Source organism: Notothenia rossii (genome assembly GCF_949606895.1).
Source record: "Notothenia rossii genome assembly, chromosome: 7".
NCBI lineage: Eukaryota > Metazoa > Chordata > Actinopteri > Perciformes > Nototheniidae > Notothenia > Notothenia rossii.
Genome location: NC_136905.1, coordinates 83,808,934 through 83,819,441, shown reverse-complemented (window position 1 = coordinate 83,819,441; position 10,508 = coordinate 83,808,934). Strand labels below are relative to the sequence as shown.

The 10,508-nt window shown below is 43.9% G+C and overlaps 1 protein-coding gene across 6 annotated transcripts in view; it reads left to right on the top strand.

Moving 5' to 3' along the window:
- npas3 (neuronal PAS domain protein 3) overlaps nucleotides 1–10,508 on the top strand; it is a 354,568-nt gene that overhangs the window by 280,912 nt on the left and 63,148 nt on the right. For all 6 annotated transcript variants that reach the window (XM_079691439.1, XM_079691441.1, XM_079691438.1 and 3 more), the window contains one exon: nucleotides 9,001–9,181. In XM_079691439.1, coding sequence (XP_079547565.1) covers nucleotides 9,001–9,181 — 181 coding nt within the window. The remainder of the gene's footprint in view (nucleotides 1–9,000; nucleotides 9,182–10,508) is intronic.

The following is a 10,508-nucleotide window of genomic DNA, read 5'->3' as shown; positions in this document are numbered from 1 at the left end:
TGAGAAGTGTGCACTGTTTGGTTTTGAAGTAAACGATAACACACCTGAGCATTATTTAATACTTGCAGTAATTACAGCTGACAGCAGCCTCCTCCATCACACACACACACACACACACACACACACACACACACACACACACACACACACACACACACACACACACACACACACACACGTCTCCAAATATGGAGAATAGGCTGATAAGAGAGGAAGGACAGATATAAACACACACACACACACACACACACACACACACACACACACACAAACACGTCGGCTTGACATTTCCTCACATTCAGAAAAGTCTCTTGTTTGTTTTGGACGTGGTTATCACCATCATTCTCATTGTCTTCTGTCACTTGATGTCCTTGTTGTTGTTGTCTCGGAGGACGAGTGGAGCGATAAAGACGGCCGGTGTGTCCGTTGTGTTTTAATAACTTTTATCTGAAGACTCCAAACAGACACACAATGTCAAAACTCAAAGTGAAGCTGACGGGAGTGTTGAGTTTGTTTACCTGTAGGTCATCGGGCTGTTATTCTGCAGATATCAACACTGTGTTCATGCTTAAAGAGGTCCTATTGTGCTTCTTTGAGGTTTAATATATGTGTTATTTGGGTTTCGGTGGATGTAAATGGTCTGAAAAGCTCAAATCCAGACAGAGTTCCTCTCCCAGACACTCCTCCTAGCTTGAAACACCTTCATTTGACTCCTTTGTCTACTTCTGTAACATGATGACATCACTATGTAACACTTTTCTATTGGCTATCACTTTAACACATTGTAGGTGATAGGCTAAGGGGCGGGACATCTCTAAGCAGTTGACCAATCACAACAGAGACAGGCTCATATATCCTTTCTTGTATTACGTATTAAGAGTCAAGCTCCAGAAACACTACAATTCCCACAATGCAACTCAATAGCTTGTCCATCATTAGGGTCTTTTTGCCCTTTGTGGTAAATACCCGCATCCTTTTCATTTGACTGCACTCCACTTGTTGACAATTTTAGACAGAAAGTAATGATTTCTCCGTAAAATGTTTTGTATTATTGTATAATTAATTACAGATTCAATATGTTATTGAGTTTTTCAAGCCTTTCTCTCTCTAATTTGACTTGTAGAAGTTTCACAATTTCAAAATCCGTGATCCAGATCCTGATCTAGTTAAAGACATATGTGTCCTTCGGATTATTTGCCAGTATTTCTCACAGATTTGAAGGCTCCTCTCTCTGCATATTATGTCTCACTCCCCTCCATGCTGCCCCCATATAGACACAAATAAACACTATCATGTTATTAAATCACTTGGCCAACCTCAAAGCGCTGGAAGGATATCGTGATGTATCGTGCTCGTGTTTGCCAAGGTTTTCTGGGCTGATTAAAGCTCTCAGGTTGCCATACGTCTTCAACGCGTGTTTGGTGGGAAACAGACTCTGGCACAAACCGTGTGTGTTCAATCAGAGTCTCTTGATTTGCCAAGTAAACATATTGGCATGGAGGCATCAAAGAAGGGATGAATGTCAGTGTGTGTCCTTGTTCTTCCCTTTTAACTGCTTCAACATTACATTTAGGAACCAACATTTCCCCCTTGCAGTGGCGGCGCCAGGGTATGGCTGGGATAGGCTGCAGCCATACCAAGAGATGGCTTAGCCCCACCTTAGCCCCACCTTAGCCCCACCTTAGCCTCCCCTTAGCCCCACCTTAGCCCCACCTTAGCCCCACCTTAGCCTCCCCTTAGCCCCACCTTAGCCCCACCTTAGCCCCACCTTAGCCTCACCTTAGCCCCACCTTAGCCCCACCTTAGCCCCACTTTAGCCCCACCTTAGCCCCACCTTAGCCCCACCTTAGCCCCACCTTAGCCCCACCTTAGCCCCACCTTAGCCCCACCTTAGCCTCCCCTTAGCCTCACCTTAGCCCCACCTTAGCCTCACCTTAGCCCCACTTTAGCCCCACCTTAGCCTCACCTTAGCCCCACCTTAGCCCCACTTTAGCCCCACCTTAGCCTCACCTTAGCCCCACCTTAGCCCCGCCTTAGCCCCACCTTAGCCCCACCTTAGCCCCACCTTAGCTTCACCTTAGCCTCACCTTAGCCCCACCTTAGCCTCACCTTAGCCCCACCTTAGCCCCACCTTAGCCCCACCTTAGCTTCACCTTAGCTTCACCTTAGCCCCACCTTAGCCCCACCTTAGCCCCACCTTAGCCCCACCTTAGCTTCACCTTAGCCTCACCTTAGCCTCACCTTAGCCCCACCTCAGCCCCACCTTAGCCTCACCTTAGCCCCACCTTAGCCCCACCTTAGCCTCACCTTAGCCCCACCTTAGCCCCACCTTAGCTTCACCTTAGCCTCACCTTAGCCTCACCTTAGCCTCACCTTAGCCCCACCTCAGCCCCACCTTAGCCTCACCTTAGCCCCACCCTAGCCCCACCTTAGCCTCACCTTAGCCCCACCTTAGCCCCACCTTAGCCTCACCTTAGCCCCACCTTAGCCCCACCTTAGCCCCACCTTAGCCCCACCATGAAAAATGATGTTAAAGTAAGCATGTTGTGAACACGGTTGCGGAAACATACGGGTCGTGTCCACAACACACAAACTGACGCAATATGAGACTTACGGCCCGTCCACACGGCAGCGTGCGTTGACGCTTGCCGGCCGGGCGTGTCTGAAACTCGACCAACAACCAATCACATGGATCTCCCGCCCCTGACACACAAGCAGCGGTTTGATTGGCTAGAGCTTGTACTGGCATATGACTCGATTGGCTGACGCTTCTGCCGAGACTTCATAAGTTGAACATTGCTCAACTTTTGCAGCGAGCAACTCCGCGTCGCTTCCCACAATGCAGTTCGGCAAAAAGTGACGTCACCCCATTCAAAGTGAATGGTGAAGCGTCAACGCACGCCGCTGTGTGGACGGGCCGTTAGACTTAGACATACTTTATTGTTTGGTCGTATGAGTTGGAGGACTTAGATAGATAGACTTACTTTAGTGTCACTTCAACATGACACAGAGTATACTATTAAAACGAGATGTCGTTGTACTGGCTTCCAGGAACAGGACAATAGAACAACTTGCTAAAATTGTACATATATATAAATATTAGTGACTTGGTGCTGATAAAATGAAAGGTTAAGTGTGTGTTTAAAATATAAAGACTTACTATACATATAAATAAAATAGACATACTATATAGAAAATATGTGCGCTCTACACATTGTAATGTAATTTCTGTGTTACTGGTCTACCTAATATTCAGCAATCTGATGGCATGGGGGAAAAAGCTATTACAGAATCTGACTGTTCTGCTCTTGGTTGCTCTATGGTTGAGACCATTCAGGCTTATGCTAGAGGGGTGCAAGGAATAGTCTAAGTAGTGGGGGAGTTTTATTCACTAAAGGTGTGGAAATTCTCTGGCGTTATAATATCAGCGCGGTCAGATCAAAATGCCTCCGAATGCAATTTGAATAGACCTACAGCCAATCAGAGCAATGCAACATTGGGTCTGCGTCATGCCTTACTGATGAGATCAATCAGAACCACCATTCAGTATCCCCGCAGCCGTATAATAGTACACGTATAATAATCTCTCTATATGGCGCTGAGTATCCCCATTGGATCTTCAACGTGTACAATCACCCCTTTTTATTTACTACAAGACAAATGTGCCGTTTTATTTCATACAGTTCCATTTTGATTGAGACAGGGAAATAATCTAAACCTCACACGTGGCGTTTCCCTGTCAAGGGGGGCGACACATCGTGTATGTTGTTACATTGCAAATACAGACTTGAGCCCCACCACTGTATTGGTTAGCCCTACCATAGATTACCCAACACAAATACTCTGCCCACTTGTCTAGCTATTTATATATATACTTACTGGTCAACGGCATTCCTTTTTGAAGTGCTTTCATCACTGTAAACGCACACATTTTCATGCGTGGTAATCAAACGTTCCTAAACCGACACTTCAAATACTTTAAGGACGCGAGGTGTTCCCTTTCCTGGAGCTTGTTCTATAGGTTTTAGTGCATGTAAATGGTCTGCAAAGGCTAAAATCCCAAAGTTCAAGCCGTCTCCTTTGAACATCTGCTTTAACTCCACTGTGCTTACATGTAATGGACTAACTGTAATACACCTATCAACGTGTGTGTGTTACAAATACTTTAATTTAATGTTGCTCATAATAACGTGCAACACGAGTGTCCTGTACCTCTTGTTGGACTGTACACTTTAGACTGGTCCATTAGCCGTCAGTAAGGTGCTTCTCCTCCGTCTATTGTTTGATAAGTCTCTCACGGCGTTGTCACAGTAACTTTCTGAATGTCTAATTCCATCTTTCCTCCGTGTGATTAGCTCCAGCAATGACTTTATGTAAAATAGTTGTGCCAAGTTTTAATTGATTAACAGTCAGCGTGTTATTGCGACGAAGAACAATGTAGATCCAATTAGCACTGTAACGTGTAAACATGAACACTAACTCCCAGGGTGCACCAGGGTGTGTGTGTGTGTGTGTGTTTGTGTGTGTGTGTGTTTGTGTGTGTGTCTGTCTGTCTGTCTGTCTGTCTGTCTGTCTGTCTGTCTGTCTGTCTGTCTGTCTGTCTGTCTGTCTGTCTGTCTGTCTGTCTGTCTGTCTGTCTGTCTGTCTGTCTGTGAGAGGGGGATAGAGCTAGTCTCCAGTCTAATTTCTTAATCATCACTTTCTGCTCCAGATGATACTTTATGAGGGGACTAAATTGCCTTAAAGGGATTTCCTATTAAAGGGATTACACCCGTGTAATCCCCTTTGTCCCAATGGACCCCCAAAAACCTGAACACACACACACACACACACACACACACACACACACACACACACACACAGTACATAAGCAGATTAGCATGTGTAAATCAAGCTGCACATTGTTTTTGATACGCTCCAAATGAAAACACACGTTAAACGACTTTGTCTTGGTAAAAGTGTGAGTGTGTACGTTAATTACCCCGAAAGTAGAAGTGTGTGTGTTTATAACCTTGACATGCATCTGTTTGTGCACAGTGTGTGTGTTTGACGGTGTGTGTGTGTAGTGTGTGTCTGAGCGTTTGTGTAGCGTAACGCGGTGGTTGTTGGCTACGCTCCCGCGTCTCATCCCCAATTAACGAAGACAAATCCGCTTCTATCGCCGCTAATGAGAGTCTTTAAGGTGAAGGGACTCAGTATTTATTTAATAAAAAGAAGCTTATTCCATTTCCATGAGAATGAAAAGCCGCCACTGATTCACTGAGGGACGGATTAGAAGAGGAGGAAGAGTTTAAAAGATGAGAACAAGATGGGTGGAAAAGGGGAACAAAGGGTGAGGGAAAAGCAGAGAACGAGTGTATCAGAGGAGAAGGGAAAGGAGAAAGGTGGATGAATAATATATCAACGAGTTAAAGGACGAAGTACACAGAGTACACTTTTCAGAGGTGATGATGATGATGAAGAGGAGGGAGGAGTGAAAAAACTATAAAATACAAAGAGGGAGGAAAGAAAGGAAATGAATGAGGAAGATGTGTGGGAGGGATATAATTCAAAAAGACTAAATTGTTGAGAATGAAAAGGTGGAGAAGAAGAGATGGAGGAGGAGGTTTATAGAGGACATGTTTTTAAAGAGTCCTCTCCTGCTGATGTTCAGGTGTATATCAGTATGTAGTGTCTCTACTTTAAAGAGTCCTCTCCTGCTGATGTTCAGGTGTATATCAGTATGTAGTGTCTCTACTTTAAAGAGTCCTCTCCTGCTGATGTTCAGGTGTATATCAGTATGTAGTGTCTCTACTTTAAAGAGTCCTCTCCTGCTGATGTTCAGGTGTATATCAGTATGTAGTGTCTCTACTTTAAAGAGTCCTCTCCTGCTGATGTTCAGGTGTATATCAGTATGTAGTGTCTCTACTTTAAAGAGTCCTCTCCTGCTGATGTTCAGGTGTATATCAGTGTGTAGTGTCTCTACTTTAAAGAGTCCTCTCCTGCTGATGTTCAGGTGTATATCAGTATGTAGTGTCTCTACTTTAAAGAGTCCTCTCCTGCTGATGTTCAGGTGTATATCAGTGTGTAGTGTCTCTACTTTAAAGAGTCCCCTCCTGCTGATGTTCAGGTGTATATCAGTATGTAGTGTCTCTACTTTAAAGAGTCCTCTCCTGCTGATGTTCAGGTGTATATCAGTATGTAGTGTCTCTACTTTAAAGAGTCCTCTCCTGCTGATGTTCAGGTGTATATCCGTATGTAGTGTCTCTACTTTAAATAGTCCTCTCCTGTTGATGTTCAGGTGTATATCAGTATGTAGTGTCTCTACTTTAAAGAGTCCTCTCCTGCTGATGTTCAGGTGTATATCAGTATATAGTGTCTCTACTTTAAAGAGTCCTCTCCTGCTGATGTTCAGATGTATATCAGTATGTAGTGTCTCTACTTTAAAGAGTCCTCTCCTGTTGATGTTCAGGTGTATGTCAGTATGTAGTGTCTCTACTTTAAAGAGTCCTCTCCTGCTGATGTTCAGGTGTATATCAGTATGTAGTGTCTCTACTTTAAAGAGTCCTCTCCTGCTGATGTTCAGGTGTATATCAGTATGTAGTGTATCTACTTTAAAGAGTCCTCTCCTGCTGATGTTCAGGTGTATATCAGTATGTAGTGTATCTACTTTAAAGAGTCCTCTCCTGCTGATGTTCAGGTGTATATCAGTGTGTAGTGTCTCTACTTTAAAAAGTCCTCTCCAGCTGATGTTCAGGTTTATATCAGTATGTAGTGTCTCTACTTTAAAGAGTCCTCTCCTGCTGATTTTCAGGTGTATATCAGTGTGTAGTGTCTCTACTTTAAAAAGTCCTCTCCAGCTGATGTTCAGGTGTATATCAGTCTGTAGTGTCTCTACTTTAAAGAGTCCTCTCCTGCTGATGTTCAGATGTATATCAGTATGTAGTGTCTCTACTTTAAAGAGTCCTCTCCTGCTGATGTTCAGGTGTATATCAGTATGCAGTGTCTCTACTTTAAAGAGTCCTCTCCTGTTGATGTTCAGGTGTATATCAGTATGCAGTGTCTCTACTTTAAAGAGTCCTCTCCTGCTGATGTTCAGGTGTATATCAGTATGTAGTGTCTCTACTTTAAAGAGTCCTCTCCTGCTGATGTTCAGGTGTATATCAGTATGTAGTGTCTCTACTTTAAAGAGTCCTCTCCTGCTGATGTTCAGGTGTATATCAGTATGTAGTGTATCTACTTTAAAGAGTCCTCTCCTGCTGATGTTCAGGTGTATATCAGTATGTAGTGTATCTACTTTAAAGAGTCCTCTCCTGCTGATGTTCAGGTGTATATCAGTATGTAGTGTATCTACTTTAAAGAGTCCTCTCCTGCTGATGTTCAGGTGTATATCAGTATGTAGTGTATCTACTTTAAAGAGTCCTCTCCTGCTGATGTTCAGGTGTATATCAGTATGTAGGATCACCTACTGTATTATGCAAAATCCAATTCTTAATGTCTCTTTTACATCAACATGTGTCCCCTCTTCTTCATGTCCCTACATCAACATGTGTCCCCTCTTCTTCATGTCTCTTTTACATCAACATGTGTCCCCTCTTCTTCATGTCTCTTCTACATCAACATGTGTCCCCTCTTCTTCATGTCCCTACATCAACATGTGTCCCCTCTTCTTCATGTCTCTTTTACATCAACATGTGTCCCCTCTTCTTCATGTCTCTTCTACATCAACATGTGTCTCCTCTTCTTCATGTCTCTTCTACATCAACATGTGTCTCCTCTTCTTCATGTCTCTTCCACATCAACATGTGTCCCCCTCTTCTTCATGTCTCTTCTACATCAACATGTGTCTCCTCTTCTTCATGTCTCTTCTACATCAACATGTGTCTCCTCTTCTTCATGTCTCTTCTACATCAACATGTGTCCCCTCTTCTTCATGTCTCTTCTACATCAACACGTGTCCCCTCTTCTTCATGTCTCTTCTACATCAACATGTGTCCCCTCTTCTCCATGTCTCTTCTAGATCAACATGTGTCCCCTCTTCTCCATGTCCCTTCTACATCAACATGTGTCCCCTCTTCTCCATGTCTCTTCTACATCAACATGTGTCCCCTCTTCTCCATGTCTCTTTTACATCAACATGTGTCCCCTCTTCTTCATGTCTCTTCTACATCAACATGTGTCCCCTCTTCTTCATGTCTCTTCTACATCAACATGTGTCCCCTCTTCTCCATGTCCCTTCTACATCAACATGTGTCCCCTCTTCTCCATGTCTCTTCTACATCAACATGTGTCCCCTCTTCTCCATGTCTCTTTTACATCAACATGTGTCCCCTCTTCTTCATGTCTCTTCTACATCAACATGTGTCCCCTCTTCTCCATGTCCCTTCTACATCAACATGTGTCCCCTCTTCTCCATGTCTCTTCTACATCAACATGTGTCCCCTCTTCTTCATGTCTCTTCTACATCAACATGTGTCCCCTCTTCTTCATGTCTCTTCTACATCAACATGTGTCCCCTCTTCTTCATGTCTCTTCTACATCAACATGTGTCCCCTCTGTGGAAAGAGACTCTGAAAGTTTCAGGAACAAATATTCTCTCTCTTTTTGATCCATTTCTATAAAAACCTGTCTGAAAATGAGCTGATCAGATTTTGGCCACTTTATGATGTCATAACGATGTTTTGTCTTGTGTAACCATTAGCCAATCAGCAACCAAGGTAACCCCCCCCCCCCTTATCACCTGAATCTCCTCCTAGAGCTCCATTGAGTTCTTTGTAACCAAATGTCTCTCAGAGGGGCGTGGGGAGGGGCTCCTTATTTTCATCTAAAGTAACAGACACAGAATCAGCACTTTGGAAACAGGGCTGAAACAGAGGGGATTATGGGTAATACTGCAATGATCTGTTTGGTGTTTCAGCCAATCAGAGACAGTCTCTGTGTATATCTGAGACCTGTGATATATTGATGAAAGACAGTTTCACAGGGGACCTTCAAAGTATGCTCTGTGGTCTCTCTGTGCAGGTGGAGCTAACCGGCAGCAGTGTGTTTGACTACATCCACCCTGGAGATCACGTGGAGACGGCAGAACAGCTCGGCATGAAGCTTCCTCCGGGCCGAGGCTTGTCTCTTTCCCAGGGAAACGTCAACGAGGACGGGGCCTCATCGGCTTCATCCTCGTCCCACTCTGAGACGCCTGAACCAGGTAGGAAACAAGGGAACGAGGAAACAAGGGAATGAGGGAAAAGGAATTTGGCTTTTTTTCCACAGGGTTTCATGACCAAATATCAATCAATCAATCACGACAAATCAAGCGTCTCTGAGCACTGGGGAAAGCGACATAACAGTAAAATGTATTATTATTAAATATGGAGCTTACAAGGTGTATTTAATGTCACTCAACAATGACCGTCCAATAGCGAGAGGCATTAGAGCAAGATGAAGGAACATGGAAAGATTTAAGGTAGAAAAAGTTACGAAATGAAAGTATAGGAAAAGTTGGGAGTGAAGGGGTCAAGAGGAAGATGAGGATACACAGAGGAAAAGGGAAAGTGAAGCTGGTTGTTTGGACTGAATAATTAATTCAATCTACAAATAAACTCATATTTAGATAAACAGATACATAAATCCATCACTACATGTTCAATAACTTCCTTCATTCCTCTCACTTGTCTTGTTTTTTCCACAATTTTTCAAAGACAAGCAGTCAAACATTTTAGCTTTGTGCTAAGTATCATGTAAACAGTATCAGAAGGACTACTCACTTTAACTTATGCCCCTTTCACACCAACGCGGTTCCAGGGCCGGTTCGGAGCTGGAGCTTGAAAAGCACCGGTTTTTCCTGTTCACACCGCAGCGGAGTCGCCTCCAAGCTCTGGAATCCAGTTCGTTTCAAGCACCAAAAAGTTGTCGGTCTAGAAAGATAGCACCGCATACGTCACGCTTACGTCGGAGGCGGGGGTAGGGGCATCAGTTTTAATGTTATACCATTTTAATGAATGCTGCAAAGCTGGGTATTTTGAGCTTGGCGCATGCAGAGGCTAACAACAGCTAGCTAGCGCCATCGAATAGGACGTATATATTTACCTTCTTTCTCCTACGGAATCGTCGTTGAAGTTAATGATGATTGTAAAGAACTTTTTAATGTAGCATGTAACGACTGTAAAGTTGGAGGTAAAGTCGTCCCATTTATTCCATTTCGTTTCGACAGAGCAAAACGAGTAGCGCTTCAATACAATCTGCCATTGTTGTTGCTGTCAATTTGAAGGGGTTTCCTCGCGGTTTGGCTTTATGAAGCAGGCACGCAAACGGTTACGTCATGACGCAAACGATGACGCAGCACCAGTCGGGCTCTGAGCGGTGTGAACAGAGCGGGAGCTGAAAGAGAGACAGCGATGATTCTGGCCTTTCCCCATATTTCTCTCACCCTGAAGCGTCATTCCTTCCCTTCTGTAAGCTGAATATAATTAGCGTGGCACGTTGTAAAGCTGTAAACCGGAAAATAAAACATCCCTCATTGGGATTCGTTGCGT